At 46.2% G+C, this 22,500-nt stretch overlaps 3 protein-coding genes across 7 annotated transcripts in view; 1 reads left to right on the top strand and 2 right to left on the bottom strand.

Annotated features, from left to right (window-relative positions):
* The window catches only part of uso1 (USO1 vesicle transport factor), a 24,611-nt gene extending 13,598 nt beyond the window's left edge, over positions 1 to 11,013 (bottom strand). For 2 of the 4 annotated variants that reach the window (XM_060873269.1, XM_060873267.1), the window contains exons 1-13: positions 10,783 to 11,013; positions 8,664 to 8,750; positions 8,297 to 8,361; positions 8,120 to 8,196; positions 6,204 to 6,215; positions 4,382 to 4,482; positions 4,096 to 4,198; positions 3,960 to 4,015; positions 3,732 to 3,852; positions 3,471 to 3,652; positions 2,823 to 2,963; positions 377 to 465; positions 1 to 87 (exon numbers count right to left, since the gene is read on the bottom strand). The exon at positions 1 to 87 is cut by the window's left edge and continues 68 nt beyond it. In XM_060873269.1, the coding sequence (XP_060729252.1) occupies positions 1 to 87; positions 377 to 465; positions 2,823 to 2,963; positions 3,471 to 3,652; positions 3,732 to 3,852; positions 3,960 to 4,015; positions 4,096 to 4,198; positions 4,382 to 4,482; positions 6,204 to 6,215; positions 8,120 to 8,196; positions 8,297 to 8,361; positions 8,664 to 8,750; positions 10,783 to 10,848 (1,187 nt within the window). In that variant the 5' untranslated portion in view covers positions 10,849 to 11,013. The remainder of the gene's footprint in view (positions 88 to 376; positions 466 to 2,822; positions 2,964 to 3,470; positions 3,653 to 3,731; positions 3,853 to 3,959; positions 4,016 to 4,095; positions 4,199 to 4,381; positions 4,483 to 6,203; positions 6,216 to 8,119; positions 8,197 to 8,296; positions 8,362 to 8,663; positions 8,751 to 10,782) is intronic. The other 2 variants (XM_060873268.1, XM_060873270.1) reach the window with 2 other exon arrangements.
* Positions 11,014 to 13,461: 2,448 nt separating this feature from the next.
* ints12 (integrator complex subunit 12) lies at positions 13,462 to 18,081 on the top strand. Of its 2 annotated transcripts, none has more exons than XM_060873275.1 (7): positions 13,462 to 13,617; positions 14,018 to 14,175; positions 14,268 to 14,444; positions 15,719 to 15,909; positions 16,066 to 16,225; positions 16,846 to 16,998; positions 17,258 to 18,081. In XM_060873275.1, the coding sequence occupies exons 2-7, from the start codon at positions 14,020 to 14,022 to the stop codon at positions 17,828 to 17,830; spliced, it is 1,410 nt and encodes a 469-aa protein (XP_060729258.1). In that variant the 5' UTR covers positions 13,462 to 13,617; positions 14,018 to 14,019; the 3' UTR covers positions 17,831 to 18,081. The 2 variants fall into 2 exon arrangements, with proteins under 2 accessions (XP_060729258.1, XP_060729259.1); XM_060873276.1 differs by having other exon boundaries at positions 15,725 to 15,909.
* A 597-nt stretch (positions 18,082 to 18,678) lies between these two features.
* The window catches only part of arhgef38 (Rho guanine nucleotide exchange factor (GEF) 38), an 18,990-nt gene continuing 15,168 nt past the window's right edge, over positions 18,679 to 22,500 (bottom strand). Inside the window, exons 8-14 of the mRNA XM_060873277.1 lie at positions 22,343 to 22,447; positions 22,034 to 22,156; positions 21,646 to 21,942; positions 20,891 to 21,025; positions 20,524 to 20,728; positions 19,968 to 20,167; positions 18,679 to 19,637 (exon numbers count right to left, since the gene is read on the bottom strand). Coding sequence (XP_060729260.1) covers positions 19,455 to 19,637; positions 19,968 to 20,167; positions 20,524 to 20,728; positions 20,891 to 21,025; positions 21,646 to 21,942; positions 22,034 to 22,156; positions 22,343 to 22,447 — 1,248 coding nt within the window. The 3' untranslated portion in view covers positions 18,679 to 19,454. The remainder of the gene's footprint in view (positions 19,638 to 19,967; positions 20,168 to 20,523; positions 20,729 to 20,890; positions 21,026 to 21,645; positions 21,943 to 22,033; positions 22,157 to 22,342; positions 22,448 to 22,500) is intronic.

Consider the following 22,500-nt stretch of genomic DNA (forward strand, 5'->3'; position numbering starts at 1 on the left):
CACTGGAAGCAGTAAAGCACAGCACAGCGCAGGACGAAGGGCTGACGGTCATTCACCATCGACATCAACAACACTACAATAGCAGGCCTGTGACACACACACACACACACACACACACACACACACACACACACAGATACATCACTTTCTCTTTTCCTTCACTGACACACAGAAGTCACACTTTCTTTTCATGCAGCCACACCTCCTTTATTTTATTTACGAGACCACGCCTCCACCCTTTATTATTATAACACCACAGGTTCATTACTAAAATGGAGCAGCAGAGGCCACGCCTCCTCCACAGAGACACACAGGCCACGCCTCCTAATTCCTTCCACATTTCATTATTTGCACACACACAGTGCAGGATACTCACCGTGGTGGGTTGGACGGCGCGTTTACAGAGGCAAAGTAATCTTGATTGACCTGCGACCCACGGATGACCTCTGACACGGTGTTGATCGTCTGCACACAGAGAGAGAACAAGGAAGATTCGTTAAATAATAAGCAGGTTAGTAAGTGCACTTAAATTTCAAGTGTGTAAATCTGCTTCATTTTCACTGTGTGTGTGTGAGAGTGCGCGTGTGTGAGAGTGCGCGTGTGTGAGAGTGCGCGTGTGAGAGTGCGCGTGTGAGAGTGCGCGTGTGAGAGTGCGCGTGTGAGAGTGCGCGTGTGAGAGTGCGCGTGTGAGAGTGCGCGTGTGAGAGTGCGCGTGTGAGAGTGCGCGTGTGAGAGTGCGTCCGTATGTGGGAGTGCGTGCGTGTGAGTGTGTATGTGGGAGTGTGCGTGTGCGTGTGTGTGGGAGTGCGTGTGTATGTGGGAGTGCGTGTGTATGTGGGAGTGCGTGTGTATGTGGGAGTGCGTGTGGGTGTGGGAGTGCGTGTGGGTGTGCGCGTGTATGTGGGTGTGCGCGTGTATGTGGGAGTGCGCGTGTATGTGGGAGTGCGCGTGTATGTGGGAGTGCGCGTGTATGTGGGAGTGCGCGTGTATGTGGGAGTGCGCGTGTATGTGGGAGTGCGCGTGTATGTGGGAGTGCGCGTGTATGTGGGAGTGCGCGTGTATGTGTGGGAGTGCGCGTGTATGTGTGGGAGTGCGTGTGTATGTGTGGGAGTGCGTGTGTATGTGTGGGAGTGCGTGTGTATGGGGGAGTGCGTGTGCATGTGGGAGTGCGTGTGCATGTGGGAGTGCGTGTGCATGTGGGAGTGCGTGTGCATGTGGGAGTGCGTGTGCATGTGGGAGTGCGTGTGTGTGTGCGCGTGTGTATGTGGGATTGCGTGTGTATGTGTGTGTGCGTGTATGTGGGTGCGAGTGCGTGTGTGAGTGAGTGTGTGTGTGTGCGCGTGTGTGTGTGAGAGTGAGTGAGTGAGCGTGTGTGTGAGTGTGCGCGCGCGTGTGTGTGTAAGTGTATGTGTGTGTACCTCAGTATGTATGTGGGAGTGCGTGCATATGTGGGAGTGCGTGTGTATGAGGGTGTGTGCGTGTGTATGTGGGTGTGTGCGCGTGTATGTGGGAGTGCGCGTGTATGTGGGAGTGCGCGTGTATGTGGGAGTGCGCGTGTATGTGGGAGTGCGCGTGTATGTGGGAGTGCGCGTGTATGTGGGAGTGCGTGCGCGTGTGTGAGAGTGCGCGTGTGTGAGAGTGCGCGTGTGAGTGCGCGTGTGAGTGCGCGTGTGAGAGTGCGCGTGTGAGAGTGCGCGTGTGAGAGTGCGCGTGTGAGAGTGCGCGTGTGAGAGTGCGCGTGTGAGAGTGCGCGTGTGAGAGTGTGCGTGTGTGAGTGCGTGCGTGCGTGTGTGAGTGCGTATGTGGGAGTGCGTGCATATGTGTGTGTGCGTGGGAGTGCGCGTGTGTGTGGGAGTGCGCGTGTGTATGTGTGTGCGTGTGTATGTGGGAGTGCGTGTGTATGTGGGAGTGCGTGTGTATGTGGGAGTGCGTGTGTATGTGGGAGTGCGTGTGTATGTGGGAGTGCGTGTGTATGTGGGAGTGCGTGTATGTGGGTGCGAGTGCGTGTGTGAGTGAGTGAGTGTGTGTGTGCGCGTGTGTGTGTGTGTGAGAGTGAGTGAGTGAGCGTGTGTGTGAGTGTGCGCGCACGTGTGTGTGAGTGTATGTGTGTACCTCAGTATGTATGTGGGAGTGCGTGCGTATGTGGGAGTGCGTGCGTATGTGGGAGTGCGTGTGTGTGCGTGTGTATGTGTGTGTGCGTGCGTATGTGGGAGTGCGTGCGTATGTGGGAGTGCGTGCGTATGTGGGAGTGCGTGCGTATGTGGGAGTGCGTGCGTATGTGGGAGTGCGTGCGTATGTGGGAGTGCGTGTGTATGTGGGAGTGCGTGTGTATGTGGGAGTGCGTGTGTATGTGGGAGTGCGTGTGTATGTGCGAGTGCGTGTGTATGTGCGAGTGCGTGTGTATGTGCGAGTGCGCGTGTATGTGGGTGCGAGTGCGTGTATGTGGGTGCGAGTGCGTGTGTGAGTGAGTGAGTGTGTGTGTGTGCGTGTGTGAGAGTGAGTGAGTGAGCGTGTGTGTGAGTGTATGTGTGTGTACCTCAGTATGTATGTGGGAGTGCGTGCGTATGTGGGAGTGCGTGCGTATGTGGGAGTGCGTGTGTGTGCGTGTGCATGTGGGTGTGTGCGCGTGTGTGTGGGAGTGCGTGTGTATGTGTGTGTGCGTGTGTATGTGGGAGTGCGTGTGTATGTGGGAGTGCGTGTGTATGTGGGAGTGCGTGTGTATGTGGGAGTGCGTGTGTATGTGGGAGTGCGTGTGTATGTGGGAGTGCGTGTGTGTGCGCGTGTATGTGGGTGCGCGCACGCGTGTGTGTGAGTGCATGTACCTCAGTGAGGATATCAGCAGGAACACCGGTGGCCATCAGTATGGTACAGAGCTGCTGTAACAGACCACACTGGAACATGGACTTCTGACAGCTCGCTGTTGCTCCAGGAGAATTCACTGGAGACACCATCACACGCACCAACTGTGGAGAGGTCACACACACACACACACACACACACACACACACACACACACACACACACACACACACACACACACACACACACACACACACGCTGATTTTCTGCACATTTGGAACACATCATTGTAAAATAATAAGTGTTACATTCTGAAGAACAGACTTGAGAAATCAGGTTGGAGGAAGCATCGTACTCTACAGTGAGACCACACCCAGCTTAGAATGTGCAGAAATAATGACTTCAGGGCCAAACAATAAAGCTCATTATACAGTCACAGAAGAATCTACTCAGGGTTTTAAGGTGTGTGTGTGTGTGTGTGTGTGTGTGCGTGCCAGTTTGGGTTTAGTTAAACTAAATCTAGGACTGAGCTCTAAGCATCAGGGTTTCAACAGTAACTGAGATTTACTATTATATCAGCATCTGGAATGGAAACTCAGGGATTAGAAACTTAGTGCAGCTAATTCAAGTTTTAGCTTGTGTGTGTGTGTGTGTGTGTGTGTGTGTGAGACCTGCAGCATGAGGTATAAGTTGGTGACTTTCTGAGCAGACCAGCCCCCTACACTTTCCTCCCCCAGCTGGAACCACTGCTTCATCCTTTGAATAAAAGAACCTTCTTTAAAGAAGTTCTGATTGGAGCTGTTGTTCTTCAGGAGGTTCAGCAGCAGGAGCAGACAGTCCTCCACCACGATGCCTACACAAACATGTGTGGTTAGGGGATGATGGCTATGAGACTGGTATGACTGCGTGTGTGTGTGTGTGTGCGTCCACACCTCCGTCGCTCGTCCCCTCCTCAGTGATGATGTCCAGCAGTCGCTCAAAAGCATTCTCAAATGCCACAATCTTCTGGATGGCAGCGTTTCCTTTAGTTAGCTGCTGCAGCAGGAGGAGACCCTGAAAACACCCCCAGAGGTGGAGCACACTGCAGGTCAGGTCTGTGTGTGTGGGAAAAAAACAACACTGTACACTAAAAATGTTTGAAGGTGGTGGAGAAAACCTACACCATTACGGATCACTTCTCTGGAGTCAGCAAGTAAATCCATCAACCTGGACACGCCTAGAAAACAAAACACAAACAAATAAACAAACACACTGACTGTGCTGTGTGTGTGCTGTGTGTGTGTGTGTGTCACTGACCCATAGGGCTGATGAGGATGATGCCCTGAACCTGAGCACACTGGCATTTCAATAAAGCTGTCAGGAGCTTTACACCAGGCCACCGCACATGGAAATCAAACTCCTACACACACGCACACACACACACACGCACGCACATATTTTACACAAGAACATATTTTACACATTAAGTTCAGTTATTTATAACATTTACATGAAAATAGATTAATTTGATGTTAATAAGTGATATAAACATTTTATTATTATTAATTAATATTTAGATTCTTTTAGTAAATCTCAGACGGACCTCGAGCAGAGAGAGCAGCAGTGTGACGTTCTCCTGATCCTGAATTAACTTATCAGCAAACTGAACACCATCATCATCCTCCTGCCCCCTCTGTCCATCATCTGTTACACACACACACACACACACACACACACACACACTCAGCTTTATAAATCCATTAATGATGATTTAAACCTCAACACATCCTTAATTATAATTATCTAAAATGTTATTATATTTCAGCCAATGTTTTTTACTTGTTTAATTTATTTCACACCCTCCCGCGCACACACACACACACACCCACCCTCCCTCCCGCACGCACACACACCCCCACGTGCGCACGCCCCCATTCCCCCGCACCCCCCACCCCCCACCCCCTCCCGCACACGCGCACCCCCTCCCACGCGCACCCCCCCGGCACGCGCACACACACCCCCCCGCGCGCACACACACCCCCCCTCCCACCCGCGCTCACACACACACCCCCCTCCCGCCCGCGCACACACACACACCCCCCTCCCGCCCGCGCACACACACACACCCCCCTCCCGCCCGCGCACACACACACCCCCCTCCCGCCCGCGCACACACACCCCCCTCCCGCCCGCGCACACACACACCCCCCTCCCGCCCGCGCACACACACACCCCCCTCCCGCCCGCGCACACACACACACCCCCCACCCGCCCGCGCACACACACACCCCCCTCCCGCCCGCGCACACACACACACCCCCCTCCCGCCCGCGCACACACACACCCCCCTCCCACCCGCGCACACACACACACACCCCTCCCCCACGCGCACACACACACCCACCTCCCACCCGCGCACACACACACAACCCTCCCACCCGCGCACACACACACACCCCTCCCACCCGCGCACACACACACACCCCACCCACCCGCCCACACACACACACACCCCTCCCACCCGCGCACACACACACAACCCTCCCACCCGCACACACACACACCCCTCCCACCCGCGCACACACACACACCCCTCCCACCCGCGCACACACACACACCCCTCCCGCACGCGCACACACACCCACGCCCGCACGCGCACACACACCCCCTCCCGCACGCGCACACACACCCACGCCCGCACGCGCACACACACACCCCCTCCAGCACGCGCTCACACACCCCCCCTCCCGCACGCGCACACACACCCACTCCCGCACGCGCACACACCCACTCCCGCGCACACACACCCCCTCCCGCACCCCCACACACCCACCCCCACCCGCACACACACACCCCCTCCCGCACACACACACCCCCTCCCGCACCCGCACACACACACCCCCTCCCGCACGCGCGCACACAGACACCCCCTCCCGCACCGCGCACACAGACACCCCCTCCCGCACCCGCACACACACACCCCCTCCCGCACCCGCACACACACACCCCCTCCCGCACGCGCGCACACACACCCCCTCCCGCACGCGCGCACACACACCCCCTCCCGCACGCGCGCACACACACCCCCTCCCGCACGCGCACACACACACCCCCTCCCGCACGCGCACACACACACCCCCTCCCGCACGCGCACACACACACACCCACTCCCGCACGCGCGCACACACACCCCCTCCCGCACGCGCACTCACACACCCCCCTCCCGCACGTGCACACACACACCCCCCTCCCGCACGCGCACACACACACCCCCCTCCCGCACGGCACACACACCCCCTCCCGCACGTGCACACACACACCCCCTCCCGCACACGCACACACACACACCCCCCGCACGCGCACACACACCCCCCTACCACCCGCACGCACACACACACACACCCTCCCACAGACACACTGTTTACCTTCCGAATCATCTGCAGGATTAAAACATGGAAGAAAAGAAAGTGAGGATCAGAAACTTCACACTTTACTAAAGTAACAACAAAGCCACATTCTCTAAAACTAATCACAGTGTTATACACACTAATAACTCACAGTGTAATAACTAATCTACATAAAGTCCATTAGAACAAACCTCGTCTTTAAACTAGCTCAGTTCTTACACAAATAAAAGACATGCTATTAGCCTGTGAGCTAAATATCAGTTAGTTTATGACTAGATCTTAAACCATTGTGTGTTCTAGTGTTTATGATGGAGACTTAAAATTACTAGTGAGCTACAAAGAACGTCAAATAGTCTCAAATTCTGAGACATTTTGTTTGTTAGAGAAAGGAAATGCACGCCGTAATTACTACAGAAATTTAAATATTCTACATGGTCACTTCAGTTCAACTGATTTCTTCTTTCTACAGATTTATACTGAGATTCAGACACTGAACCCCTTCAACACGACTAATCGCTACTTTCTGTCCAAATATCAGTGATGGTGTAAAATGTCCAAGATCTTAAACCAGGATTTAGAAACATTACAAAACCAAAAAAAAAACAGAAACAAAATCTTTCACTTGATGGTTTAGAGGCTTCTGAGGCGCCGTGTATTTGCTGTTTTATCCTTTAACCAGTGTCAAGAGGGTGAATAATTCTGAGGCAGCGCTGGTTAAAGTAGTAAATGACCTCCATACTACACCACATCTGGATTTTTGTGAAGCTGTTTGTAATAAGTGGTGTAACAGTTAGTTAAGTGATTTCATGCCATCATGAGTCATTACTAATATCTGACCACCAGTGAGTAGAGCACTCTAATGCCCATTTTCCACTGAGGCAGTTTGAGTGCTGGTTCGGAGCTTAATTTACAACCAGTTCTTTCTTCTTCGACAGCCAAAGCACCGGCTCTGAACCAGGAAAAGTGGTTCTTAAGTAGCACCAAAACTTTGCTGGTCTAGACTTAAGAACCGCTTTCGTCAGGGGCTGTGGGCGGGGCTACTGTTAGTGCATTTGATAATGTACCTTAAGTAGGGGCTGTGGGCGGGGCTACTGTTAGTGCATTTGATAATGTACCTTAAGTAGGGGCTGTGGGCGGGGCTACTGTTAGCGCATTTGATAATGTACCTGAAGTATACTAATGTTTAATACACTTTTACTTTACCGTGATATGATACATTATCAGCACACATGATAGTAAGTAGCTACACGCTAAGGCTAACTTTTTTTCTGTGTTAATGATAAAATAACGTTATGTACTTTCTCCATTACAACCTCCGTTTATACAGATTACATGGAGCTGCACGTACACGTTGGATTCGCTGCGTTTGGGTGTTAATGTAGGTTCACAAAGCCATGAGCATTAACAGTAACGCAACATCCGCCATTGTTGTTGTTGTGTTTGTCGCTGCTGCGCTAATGTTGCTGTGTAACGTGACACGTATACAGTGACGTCAGACTCGGCTCTGTGATGCTTGCTAACCGGTGGAAAGGCAAACCAACTTTGAACCAGCACCAGTGCTAGCTCTGAACCAGCGCCTGGTTCTTTCTGGTGGAAAAGGGCCATTAGGAATCTAGCTGGCACAGAGACAACTGTGTAACACTGAACAAACTGAAAAACATCACTCTGATTGGTTTCACAGTAAACATGGCTAACGAATATCTGATGTTAGATAGCGTAGGTGGATTTTTAACTGTAGCAGTGTGTGTAGAAACATGTGCCCTACGTTTGTATTTTATATGCAAACCTCATACCACTGCTCAAGAGAAGCTCTTACAAATGTGATTAAATAAAAAAGGAAAAAAAAGAAAATTTCTAAATCCTGGTTTTAAAATACAATAAACAAATGAGAGTCCCTGTGAGAGTGTTTAATTTAGATGATAACGAGATGATACCTTGTTTCTCCTCTTCTTCGTTACAGATGATGTTATACAGTGTGTCCAGGGCATAACCCAGGATCTCAGAGTCAGACCTGTGAAGAACACAGTGTGATCAACACCTCAGCTCTCGTCTTTAACCATTCACACTGATTAAACTCAGCTGTGTAAACGTGTGAAGGTGTCTGATCTCACCTGTCTGACTGTAAAATACGGATCAGATGCTCCATCGCATGTGTCCCCACCTCCATACGGTACTTCTGTAACGTGCACCATTACACATCGTTAAACAAATCGAACTGCAGCAAAAACTCAAAGATGAAGTCATACAGGAAACAGAATGAAGAAATCTCTCTGTCTCATACGGTCAGGCAGATCAGGACTGATATGACAGACAGGTTGGATGTGATCAGACAATCTTACCAACAGACAGATCAGACCAGACAGATCAGACCAGACCAGACAAATCAGACCAGACAAATCAGACCAGACAAATCAGACCAGACCAGACAGATCAGACCAGACAAATCAGACCAGACCAGACAGATCAGACGGACCGTACCTTAGAGAGGGACTTGAGTGCACGGACGGCGTCTCTGCGGTCCTCCAGCAGTGTGGACGAGACCACACGGTCACAAAGCTTCTGGATCTGCAGAGAGAAACCAAATAATCATGAACACAGTGACGTGCATCAGGAGACGTGTTTAACACAAGTTTACACCCATCACTAATACCTGTCTACTGAACACAGACCTGTCAGCCTGGGCCGTGTGTGTGTGTATGTGTGTGTGGACCCCACACGGGGTCAAACACGTTCACTTCCTAAACGGATATGTAACACAAGTGCACTAGTTAAAGCTGAAATATATCTCACTATGTGACTACATTATATAGAGAACACAACATTGGCCTGAGTAGCTTTAGCTCTGTAGTAACACCCTATAGTGTAGCTCAGACCTGGGCAACATCCGGCCCTTTGTACGTCCCTGTCCGGAACACTGTAACGTCTGTAACGGACTGCAGTGTGGATAAAGCACCAAGTGATGTTCAGATGGAACTCATTGACCTGCAGTCTGACACACTTCAGGTCCGTCTCACTGCTGGACTTGCTCAGAGGATTCTAGTCCTCTTTGGATCTACCCATGTATGTGAACAGACATTCTCAGTGATGAAGTTCAACAGATCCAAACACAGATCCTCCATCACTGATGACCACGTCTCAGCTGTCCTTCACATAGTCACCTCAGACATTCAGCCACATTTCAATGCCCCTGTTCAAGCCCAGAATAGACTGGATTATTCTCACTGAAGAGGTCAAATGAGGTGGAAAACATCACAAGTTGTTGTTTGTGGAGATTAACAAGTTAAAAATAAATTGCACTGATTCAATAATAGTTTTTGTTGTCTTATTTGACCTACAGTAAACAGCACAATGTCACACTAATAGAAATAAATACAGAATAGTTTTATTCTTCTGATTATTAGTACCAGCTATTCAAAATATATCATTTAGTGCATTTTACAATGGAAGAAAGGATCAGAATGAAGTTCAGGTTATCATTGGTGTGGCCCTCTGACACAATTCAGGTCTCTCATGTGGCCCCTTCTAAAAATTAATTGCCCACCCCTGGTGTAGAGAAACATTAGGGACTGAGCTGATCCACGCAGGCTGGTGTAGTGCTATGTTAACATTATGCTAACCGTGCTAAGCTAACCGTGCTAAGAGTGCTAAGCTAACAGTGCTAAGAGTGCTAAGGGTGCTAAGCTAACAGTGCTAACAGTGCTAAGAGTGCTAAGCTAACAGTGCTAAGAGTGCTAAGCTAACAGTGCTAAGAGTGCTAAGCTAACAGTGCTAAGCTAAGAGTGCTAAGCTAACAGTGCTAAGCTAAGAGTGCTAAGCTAACAGTGCTAAGCTAACAGTGCTAAGCTAACAGTGCTAAGCTAACAGTGCTAAGAGTGCTAAGCTAACAGTGCTAAGAGTGCTAAGCTAACAGTGCTAAGAGTGCTAAGCTAACAGTGCTAAGAGTGCTAAGCTAACAGTGCTAAGAGTGCTAAGCTAACAGTGCTAAGAGTGCTAAGCTAACAGTGCTAAGAGTGCTAAGCTAACAGTGCTAAGAGTGCTGCTCTAACAGCTCTAACAGCTCTAACAGTGCTAACAGTGCTAACAGCGCTAACAGCTCTAACAGCTCTAACAGCTCTAACAGTGCTAACAGTGCTAACAGCGCTAACAGCTCTAACAGCTCTAACAGTGCTAACAGCTCTAACAGCTCTAACAGTGCTAACAGCGCTAACAGTGCTAACAGCTCTAACAGCTCTAACAGCTCTAACAGCTCTAACAGTGCTAACAGCTCTAACAGTGCTAACAGCTCTAACAGCTCTAACAGCTCTAACAGTGCTAACAGCTCTAACAGTGCTAACAGCTCTAACAGTGCTAACAGCTCTAACAGTGCTAACAGCTCTAACAGCGCTAACAGCTCTAACAGCTCTAACAGTGCTAACAGCTCTAACAGCGCTAACAGCTCTAACAGCGCTAACAGCTCTAACAGCTCTAACAGTGCCTACAGCACTAAGCGTTCTTCTCCCGCAGGTTGTATGATTGAGTCCCCGTGTATGATGACAGTGAGTACAGAACGCTACTGTACACTAGCGCCATGTTTAGTGTTTAACAGTAAATAACTCACAGTGTCCACACCGGAAGGCTGAGACCCAGCGCTCTGACCCCCCATCACACCCCTGAAGAAATTCATCCTGTCCGTTTAAGAGCTCCTTTTTCACCGTCAGCTCGAAACCTCGGTCCCGTTAAAACTTCTGTTTTACAGACAACACGAGCGCGGTGTTGTTTTCGCCCTCAAACCTGCCCCCCACCGACCCCGGAAGTGCTAACGGAGAAGACGTGGCGATACGTGGCTCAACAGCCGCCTACCTGTATTCGGATAGGTCCCGCCCCCTCTGCGCTAGGATTGGTCACGAGTTCTTCGCGTTCTTCGCCGCGATTGGCTATGAATTTCTCCTACCGAGCCGCCCATGCTATGACATGCTATGTCTCTATAATGTAATTTATCTATATAATGTACAGTAACTTTATATATATCAATTTCATTAAACATGGTTTCAGGTTTCACGTGTGAATGTGTGTGAGAGAGAGGGAGACAGAAATTATTATTTTATCATCATCATCATCATCATCATCATCATCACCATCATCATTATTTTTTTATAATTTGGGGAATCTTTTGGATTCTTTACCCCTCACCAATTAAATTCATAATAATTTCCATAATATGTGAAACCTACTTTAGTCTTAGGAGTTTTGTCCAGTTTTCATCAGAATCAAAATCAGGTTTATTGGCCGTGTGTTGATGTTGACACACACAAGGAATTTGGTTCCAGCTGTTTGTGACTCTCAAAAGTACAGAAATAAATAACACTATACTATACAATACAATACAGACGATGAGATACAATATACATATTATGAGTATTAAATATGAATATGGAATATGAACGATCAGTTATGTACATAAAGTGTGGGAGTGTAAATAACAATATAGTGTAATATTATACTTATACAATATACAGCAGCAGTAGTGTGTAATATATACAGATGATGTGATGAATGACAGTCCTGATAATGCAGCACTTATAGATATGAAGCAGTGAATATAATTATGGTGAGGTGTTAATCAGGGTGATTGTCTGGGGAAACAAACTGTTCCTGTGTCTGGTAGTTTTAGTAAGTAAAGTTCTGTAGCGCCTGAGAGAAGGGAGGAGCTGAAAGAGGTTGTGTCCAGGGTGTGAAGGGTCAGTGGTGATTTTTACTGCCCGGTTTCTGGTTCTTGTGTCATACTGGGGGGTGGGCAGGGGGGCACCAGTTATTATTTCTGCTGTTTTTACTGTGTGCTGCAGTCTGTTCCTGTCCTGTTTAGTTGCTGCACCAAACCAGATGGTGATGGATGTGAACAGGACAGATTCAATGACTGCAGTGTAGAACAGCATCAACAGCTCCTGTGGCAGACCAAACTTCCTTAATTGATGTAGAAACTACATCCTGTGCTGGGCCTTTTTGATGATGGAGTTTATGTTGCACTCCCATTTCAGGTGTTGAGAAACTTCCAGGACTCCACAGATGACACCGTGAGGGGGGAGAAGTGTTGAGGGCATCATCATGATGTAAAAATACTCAGGTGATAATATGAACACCACACATCAATCACTTCTAACGAGGTGGAGCTATTTCACTCAGCTGTATTTCATGGTTGGTGACATAGATAGATTTAAACCACACATGAAAGACATTCAGCATTTGAGTCAATTTATATCACACTGACATGTCAAAACTTTAAAACATTATAAAAGTATAAACACTGTATCTACATCTCTCTCTATTGTTCTCAGAAAAAAATGAAGAAAAGAAGTTAACTTTTGTTTTCCAGACATCACGGGTGTCATTTTGTAAAAACCACAGAAGTTCTCTAAACTCCTCATTAATCACATCCTTTGTGTATTTCAGTGGTTCGAACAAAATGAAGGGAAGTATCAGTTTATCACATGTTCACATTATACACTAAAATTACGTGGACACTTACTGTATATATAAGTCTACATTATATACTGTAGATCAAAAGACTTTAGGAGACAAAATGTTCACAAACTATTGTGAAATATCAAGTTATATTTATTTTTTAAAATGCATTTATTACTAAAGCGAGACATTACCATTTTTTATATAAAATATAAATTAGAAATAAATTATTTGTAAATATAATTGATTAATATTATTGTTATTATTATTGTTGTTATTATTAGGGTTCGATTGTTTTTGTTAGGATTTTTATTATTATTATTGTTATTACTATTATTATTATTATTATTATTATTATTGTTGTTGTTGTTATTATTATTGTTATTATAATAATAATAATTATTATTATTACTACTATTACTATTATTATTGTTGTTGTTATTATTGTTATAATAATAATAATAATAATAATTATTATTATTATTACTACTATTATTATTATTATTATTATTATTATTATTATTATTATTATTACAGTCTTCTCTCTGAAACACTTTTGAATTGTAAAAAGCTTTTGTAATATCAAAATAATTAAAAAAAAAAAATTAAAAAAAAAGATTTTGTAAAAAAAAATCCCGGATGTTTAAACTATGCGGAAATAAAAGTGTGTATTTTGTTTACGTCACACCCGTATTTTCACAAACTCCGCCCCTTGCGCTAGGATTGGCTGTACGACTTCATGAGCACGCGCCCTTTATTGTTGGACAGCTCGCTGATTAAGGCGGGGCTGCGCGTGCTCATGAAGTAGCAGCAAATGGTCTCGCGGGAGGCGGGAAATGAGCAGCCAATCAGAGGCGGACACCGTCTCAGTGCCCTCAGTAGTGATAGGACAGTAAAGTGTAACGTCTCTGTGACAGAAACACAATTTAGTCTTTTTATCTGAGGTAATATTAGTGCTGCTTCTGCTGAATGTTGTGTTAAAGTATCTAACTAGGTAAGTTAGCTAGCGAGGCTAATGTGTAAAATAATCTTATATCTGTTTACTCATGTACTGCTGTGTTTAAACTACATGTATGTGATGTCCTGGATGTCAGTGAGCTGTGATTAGCATCGGTTAGCATTGTATAGCACTGATTAGCATTGTATAGCATTGTGTAGCTTTGTATAGCGTTGATTAGCATTGTATAGAATTGTATAGCACTGATTAGCATTGTATAGCATTGTATAGCATTGTATAGCATTGATTAGCATTGATTAGCATCGGTTAGCATTGTATAGCATTGTATAGCATTGTATAGCATCGATTAGCATCGGTTATCATCGTTTAGCATTGATTAGCATTGTATAGCATTGTATAGCATTGATTAGCATGGCTTTACTGCTGTTCTCCACAGTCATGGCTGGACCTGTGAGTTTGGAGCTGGACCCTGTGTTCCTGAAGGGTTTGGGTTACCTGCACTCTAAGAGCAAAGACTCTGTGGAGAAGCTGAAAGCTCTGCTGGATGAGTCTCTGTCCAGAGGAAGTGACTCAGTGTATCGTTCCTCACTGAAGGTCATCATGATGTTTCTCACACCACAGTAGTGTTATTATTATTATTATTATTACTGCTCACATCTCACACATCTTCTCCTCCTGTGCTGCAGGAAGCTGAACTTTCCAAAGTGTCAGTACCCAAACTGATCAAACAGGACAAATCAGCATCCAACTCATCTTCATCATCGTCTTCTTCATCGTCCTCGTCTTCGTCGTCGTTGTCCGGCAGCAAATCCAGCGGCTCAGAGAAAAGCAAGAAGGACGGAGAGAAAAGACCAGCTGAGAAGGTGAACTGCTCAGAAACATTTCCTCATAATAATCACTGCGTGTTCTCAGGATTAGCTGTCTGTTCAACTTCTCAGGTAAAGCTGAAAGGTTCTACAGACAGCTCAGACATCCTCAGATATGATTACTGTGCATCTGTGTAGTAGTACCAACACACACACACACACACACACACACACACACACACAGGGGCAGAAACACATTGTTCAGCACCAACAACATATGATTGTTTGTTCACCCAGATCCTAAACCATCTATTGCAGTGATCTTAATAGCACCAGAGCAGTAGATTAATATTGTGTTTCCTTCACACAGGGAGGAATTAAACTGAATTACAGAGCACAAGGAAACAAGCTGATCTGTCACATGATAAACAGTCACAGTACATTCATAAAACACATATGACAAACACTTACAGTTTAGTTTCAAAAGCATGTTTAACAGTGAAAAGAGTTTCTCCAGCTTTGAGGAGGTTTTTAAAAAGTTTCATTTTCTTTATCACAAAACACTGTTTTTAAAAGAACATCCACAGACAGATGTTTAGGGCCTATACATGTACATGTAGGTGTTTTATCTAAGGGTCTTTTTACACCTTGTCACTTCATGCGTTTTCTGTGATCCGATAGCTACCCGATGGTAAAAAGACAGTTTCATCTGAAATGCGTCCTGAAGGAGGTGGTTTGGGATGCATTTCAGATGAAACTGGACAGGTGTAAATGAATGTGTTTGTTCAAGCCACATATGTCAGCTCTATACTCCTCCCAAACGGAAGTACGTCACTCAGGTGATCTTTCACCCAGGCATCTCGTCGGGTCTTAAAACGCGCTGCTGCTGCCAATGAAAACGCAGCACACAATAAATGCTGGTTTTTGTAACATAACCATAGTAACCAGTTTTTTCGTCTTCTTTTTGATCGCGTTCTGAAAACCACACACACCAAAGTGTGTTCCGTTTCAATTATCCCGGAAATGAGGTAAAATATATTAGCATTTTGGGCGGGAGCAGAAAGATCGGATCGATATCTGATTCGCCGAGACGCATTTATGTGGCCTAATGTAAATGGAACCGTTTTAACAAATCAGATAGCTATCGGATCAGAGACAACACATGAAGTGACCGGGTGTAAAAAGGGCCTATAATGAGCTCTGTTTACATGTTGTGTTAGTTGATGATGTGAGTTCCTGTGTCAAAGCATAGACCTCACCTTGCAGTTAGTGCTGTAAGTGATGAGTTAAGGTGAAGGTTAGCATTAATTTGGTGTTTTGTACTGTTTCAGCTGCAGGCGAGGTCAGAGAGCGGAGATGCAGGTGATCCACCTAAAAAGCCACGTCTGGATAAAGCAGAAAATCGTTCATCCCCCATCGCCTTCCAGACTAAAGACATTCCCTTGGGAGATTTTGGATACAGTGACGAGACTAACGCTGACGACTTTGCCATGGAGATGGGATTAGTGTGTGTTGTGTGCAGGTGTGTCACGTTCACCTTGCTGTAGTGTCCATTAGGAACATGTGAGATAAGTCCTGCTGCACATCCAGCACAAGTTAGACATAACGCTAGCATTATGTTAGCATAGAGTTTCTCAGTGTGGATCTGTATTATTTGTGTTTATATTGTTAATAACAGACAGATGACAGTGACCTCAGGGAATCAGCTGGTGGAGTGTCAGGAGTGCCACAACCTGTACCATCAGGAGTGTCACAAACCGCAGGTGACTGATAAAGACGTAAACGACCCACGGTTGGTGTGGTACTGCGCACGCTGCACACGCCAGATGAAGCGAATGGTGAGCACATCTACAGCCTTTACTCCTATATCACATCATTTATAATGCAGTATTGTAAACTCTAACAAGCTAGGGCTTCACCTATATATCATCATCATCATCATCATGCTTTGCCTGCTCCTCCTCCTCATCATCATCATCATCCTCACTGATGTGTTGTTTTTTCCTCATCACTGATGTGTTAGTTATAAACTGCACACTGCAGGCACTAGGAGGTGCTAATCACTCACAGTTTTATTTAAGGTTACTTTTAAGTTTTAGTCATAAAGTTAAAGTTTAATTCAATTCTTTCAGCTGATGGAGTATCAATTTTCAGCTCCAGAAAACCTACAACACTGTATTGAGACACCTCTTATGCCCTTTTATGTAATATTTAATTCCCCCGTCTGTGGTCAAGCCCTTCTCTCCAGATTAGTGCTTTTTTTGTCACAATTTGTGACCAGTTTTATCAGGCTTTATATACTGAATTGAGAAGTTCATAATTTCCCCTTTTAAACACAGTTTTATTTACACACAGTTTTATTTACACATGTTTTATTTACACATATTTTGTACAGCTCTGTTTAGGATACTTTTTGTTAAACACTTATTTACTTACTTTTGAATGCTTGTTGTTTCAGGCTCAAAAAACACAAAAGCCTCCTCAGAAAGCGAGTCCAACTATAACGGCGGTCACACCGGTGGTTAAAGACCCGCTGGTGAAGAAGGTAGAGCTGAAACCCAAACCAGACACCACAGGATCCTTTCAGGCCTTTAAGAGGACAGAAGTCAAGGTGTGGACAGAGAGACAGTCACGTATTATACTGAAATATTTAACACTCGAGTCTCTTACTAGCACAAAGCTAACAAATAAGAACCTTAAGTACTACTAATAATAATAACTGTAAAAACATAGCATATTGCTGGTCACAGCTCAGGCACTAACTCTCTCTCTCTCTCTCTCTCTCTCTCTCTCTCTGTGTGATTTGTAAGTATGTATTAATATTATGTTTATTACATATGATTGATTATATCTATGTAAATGTGTCTCAGGCAGCCACTGCGGCGTTGGTGAACACCTCAAGTAGTGTGTCGTCTCTCCCCTCGGGCAGTGCCCTCACCGGCTGGGCCGCTTTCACCAAAACCTCTGCTTCAGCTTCCTCAGGAACTAAACCAGGCCTTGCTAAGCCCCTCCCCTCCTCCGCTGCCTCAAAGCCCATTGGCCTGTTTGCATTGGGCACAAAAGCACAGACAGGAAGTGGAAATGGGGGCAACGGAGGCAACGGGAACGTGGCGGCCCAGCTGAAGCCACCACCCCCTCTCACACTAGGGAAGCCTGCTCTAAGTCGTTCCAGCAGCGGGGAGAATCCAGGAAAATCTGGCTCATCCTCACCAGGGGCAAGTGGCTCCAGTGGCACAGGGGGCAACGGGGCCACGGGTGGCTCAAATGGAGGGGGCAATGGGGGCAATGGCAGCAGTGCGAGCAGCAGCAATAGTACCTCCACCAACAATCAAAAAGCATCAGCTGATGGCAAAGCACCAACATCACAGGAGTCTCAGCTCAATGCCATGAAACGTCTGCAAATGGTGAAGAAGAAAGCAGCACAGAGAAAGCTGAAGAAATAAAAAGACTGAGAGAAAGAAGGACAGAAGAGTTAATAAAATAACTAACAGTCTGGTGAATCGAAACCTGATCAATTAAACACAACATGGAGAGAACAAGAGAGAGTGAAGAGTGAAGAAAGGAGTAATGTGAGAGAGTGAGAGAGACAGACGAGACACCAACGTCAGGAATGAATAACAAATGGACATCTTAATAAAATGAGCACAAAACACAAACATGAACTTAAATAATAAATCACAGTGAAAGAGAGAGATGTGTGTGTGTGTGTGTGTGTGTGTGTGGGTGTGTGTGTGGGTGTGTGTGTGGGTGTGTGTGTGTGTGTGTGTGTGTGTGTGTGTGTGTGTGTGTGTGTGTGTGTGTGTGTGCGCGAGTGTGTGTGTGTGTGTGTGTGCGCGCGCGAGTGAGTGTGTGTGTGTGTGTGTGTGCGCGCGCGAGTGAGTGTGTGTGTGTGTGTGTGTGCGCGCGCGAGTGAGTGTGTGTGCGCGTGCGCGCGCGAGTGAGTGTGTGTGCGCGTGCGCGCGCGAGTGAGTGTGTGTGCGCGTGCGCGCGCGAGTGAGTGTGTGTGCGCGTGCGCGCGCGAGTGAGTGTGTGTGCGCGTGCGCGAGTGAGTGTGTGTGTGTGCGCGTGCGCGAGTGAGTGTGTGTGCGTGCGCGAGTGAGTGTGTGCGTGCGCGAGTGAGTGTGTGTGCGTGCGCGAGTGAGTGTGTGTGCGTGCGCGAGTGAGTGTGTGTGCGTGCGCGAGTGAGTGTGTGTGCGTGCGCGAGTGAGTGTGTGTGCGTGCGCGAGTGAGTGTGTGCGCGAGTCATACAGAACACACACGTGATGGCGGACGTCATACAGAACACACAAACTGTCAGTTTAAAATAGATTTATTCATCAGCACATTTCAGCTTTACTTATAATCTGTTATAAAACTATTTAGCATTTCTATAATCTGTAAATATATAGCTAAACATATAGATCTATATTTATATTAAATCACTATGATTGTAACCTTCATGAATGGAATGAAACACTGCACACAGACGTGTAGATCAAAGTGCTAAGAGTGTTTGTCTCTTAGTGCGGATTTGGCCTTCATTATGCCACATGGCTAATTATTCTAAAAACTGTTAATAACAGGGATATGTTCCAGTCTGCACCACTGTACGTCCCCTCATTATATCTATGTTACAAATGTGCACTATAACTCAGTCTGCTGTGGGCGTGTCCCAATCCACACAACCTAGATACTGTCTAGTGCGCATAAACACGGTCATCTGTCCAATGTTAATGCATCTCAAACCACACCTTATCTAGTGCACTAAACACAATCATTATTCCACTGTGGGTTTGTCCTGTTCATTTTGTGTCTATTAAAATATCATCTGTCCACTGCGGGCGTGTCTTAAACCACACAACCGATACACTATAGTGTGCATAAACGCCATCAGTCCGGTCTGGATGCGTCCTAAACCACATCCAACTCATCATGTAGGCCACCACAGTGCATTTGGACAAAAGCGGATGAAATCATTAGCATTATAACTCTCTTCCCCATCACACTTCCCTGCTGTTGATAAAGTAAGAGAGGAAGTTATCAAGGTTGTGTGGTATTGGAACACATCCTGGCTGTGCTGTTATGTCCTCATGCGTAGGACATTTTGCCGAGGTAGTTAGCGGGGACGTAGCCCCTCTGGCCGTTGGACTCAGCGAGCCACCAGTCTTTGTTCCCCCCCTGGTCAGAGAACTGCAGGATGCGGACATGCTGGTACTCCTGCAGACTGAGCTCCTGCTCACAGCGTGCCACAAATGCATACACAGCGTAGAACTGAGAACACACACACACACAAACCATCACATCATTATGACAAACTCCAGGTGACAGTTGATGTTATAATTCTTCTTCAGTCTGAGGTAGTGACATTCTGACATATAACAGCTCTAAGTTGGTAAAATACTCCTCTAAAAAGTCACTGACAAACTCCGCCCACTTCCACATGGATTAACTCCAAACCTGGGGCGGGGTATACACATTCCAGAGACAGTTTAATTGGATGAACACTTGGCGAGTACAAGATGAGTGGTTTTGTTAAGGGTCAAAGCACTAAGGTACAAGGAGAACCACCGAAGCGCTTGAAATCCATAACCTGTGACTTACATGCTGCTCCTCATCCTCTGGGCTCGGTGTCTCTTCCTGCTGGCTGGATGGTGTGGATGCACTGTAGCTGGACTGACTGCCCCTCCGGTTGCCTGACACGAACAAACTGAGATTGTCGAAATCATCAGTGTGTTCGTTGTGAACATCTCGCAGAGGGTTATACAGCTTCAGGAAGGTGGAGTACACGTAGCCCTGAGTGCCTACAAACACATTCATTAGGCGTTATCTTTTATCTTGAACTTGTTTAGGTTTTGTCACAGTAAGAATCCTCACTCATTTATTTACACCCTCCTTTGATCCATGTGGCCTTCCATACTCTACCCAATTCGTCTTCCACGTCAAGTATTGCCTTCTGTTCTTTTACTGCTACAAACCTAGTTTATATTATTCAATATTTTTACAGGAAGTAAAGCCGTACTTTCAGACATAGCAAGCAATTGTGGGTGTTGCCTAAAGCTATGAATTCTGGGAAGGGACACACCTATATAAGGTAGGTGTATTTAATAAAACACACAAAAGGCTTCACACACAAACACACAAACGTATGCAGACTCACTCCCAGTGTCGACGAGCCAGCGAGTGGTGCTGCCGAACGGGTCGCGATCCTCCAGTAAGGCCACCAGCTCCCCCTGCAGGAGTGTCACATCCTGATCCTGTGTGGCATTACACTTCCTCTTTAGTTCATATAGACGATCAGAGGGATACTGAGAGATCATCCTGGACCTTACACACTCTGTCTGTGGCTGCACGCACTCCACAGCCTGATAACACACACACACACCAGAGCTCTGTGACCACCTGTACTCAACTAAAGCACCATTATGCTAATCCACGGCTATAATTAGAGAATTCCCAGATAATTTAAATGTAGTGTAAGAATGAAGTGCGTAGTGCATGATATAAGACACAGCCCTGAAGCTTACCATGTTCCTCTTGTCTCTTTTCTCAAAGCTGACTTTTCTCTCCATCAGTCTCTGTGAGTTTTCTCTGAAGAACGTCAGGTTGCTGATCTCCTCCATGATGCTGTTCTGCACCTCACAGATGTTCGACAGTGGAGCCTAAAGACAAGGAATAAAACACCACAGAGTCACTATAACCACCTTAAAATCTTATATTTGTTGATAAAACAAGTTTCTGATGTCATGTTTGTTAGTTAACAAGGTAGGCAGTGGTGGCTCAACTGGTTAAGTCAGAGGATCTGGGTTCTATGCCCCCGTTCTTCTACTCTTGAAGTTAAGGAATCATAAAATGCAGCTTGTCATGTTACTGAGAAACTGCAAAGAAGTGTAAACTCCTCTATCCTGAAGATGTGGAGAACTTTGAGTTCCAGCTTCACCTCTGACTGGTACACAGAGCTCACACTGGAGACTCCTTCAGCATATCATACTACCTCTCCTTACAGAACATTTTAGCATATCTATGTTTACACACATACGTTAATCTGTTGAACAGCATCTAATGAACAAGGACCTGTGAATAAATTGTTGCTATAGAAACCACAGTTCATTATAATGAGTGCATTAATATAAATCCTGTGCTACTGTCAGAGCTGCTGTTATAGAATTAAGCAACATCGTGATGTAAAATAATCTACAATGGGTTTGTTGTGCTGTATCATATTTTAGCCGGTAACAACTGATATCATCACAGCCATGCAGAATGGGAATGTGAGCCTTACAGGAAGTTGGTGTACGGGTGGTCTGGCCCCCTCAGTCAGTTCTTGGAGCAGCTTGATGACAGTGAGCAGGCAGTTGGTGAGGATTGTCTGGGCAGCATGGTTGAAGTGCTGCAGGTCGACGGTGAGCTGAGCATTTAGTGCTTGGTAGTCACGCTGAGCCTGAAGCTGCTCCTCACTACCTGAGGAACATGAGTCCAGAAGCTTATCATAACGCTTTTGGATCAGCTTCTGAGGGGATGAGAACATGGCCTGTAGGGAGGACAGTGGCAACAGCACCAACCGCTCCAACCGCTCCACCTGAGAGTTGGAGAACATGATGTTTATAATGACTGAGTTTAACATCAAAGCTTTGGTCTTTGGTGTTAGCGTTAGCATTAGCTGTTCTCACCAGGTGTTTATAGGGATCCAGGCCATTCCTCTTGTGCTGAAAACCGTTGGTGTCAATTTTATCCGGATCCTTCATGATGGCTTCCAAATCCTCCACATCCTGCACCGCCACCACAATCATGTCCTGTCACACCACAAACACAGATAAACAAACATGTTTACTGTTTCACAGATAAACAAAAGTGTACTCCACATAAACATAACTGGAACTACAAACTGAACAATTGTGGTAGTATTAATAATGATGGCAGAATATCTCCCTGAGGAAGTGTGTGTGTGTGTGTGTGTGTGTGTGTGTCTTTGTAGGTACCTGCGCATGGAACAGATAGATGTTTAGGTTTTTGATCAGTTGTCTGATGGCTTTCTCCAGATTACGGAAGAGTTTTTCCTCTTTATCGAAGGCTTCATCACGCACCTGAGAAAGACAGAGAGAGAGACAGAGAGAGAGACAGAGAGAGAGAGACACAG

Source organism: Tachysurus vachellii, chromosome 6, assembly GCF_030014155.1.
Source record: "Tachysurus vachellii isolate PV-2020 chromosome 6, HZAU_Pvac_v1, whole genome shotgun sequence".
NCBI lineage: Eukaryota > Metazoa > Chordata > Actinopteri > Siluriformes > Bagridae > Tachysurus > Tachysurus vachellii.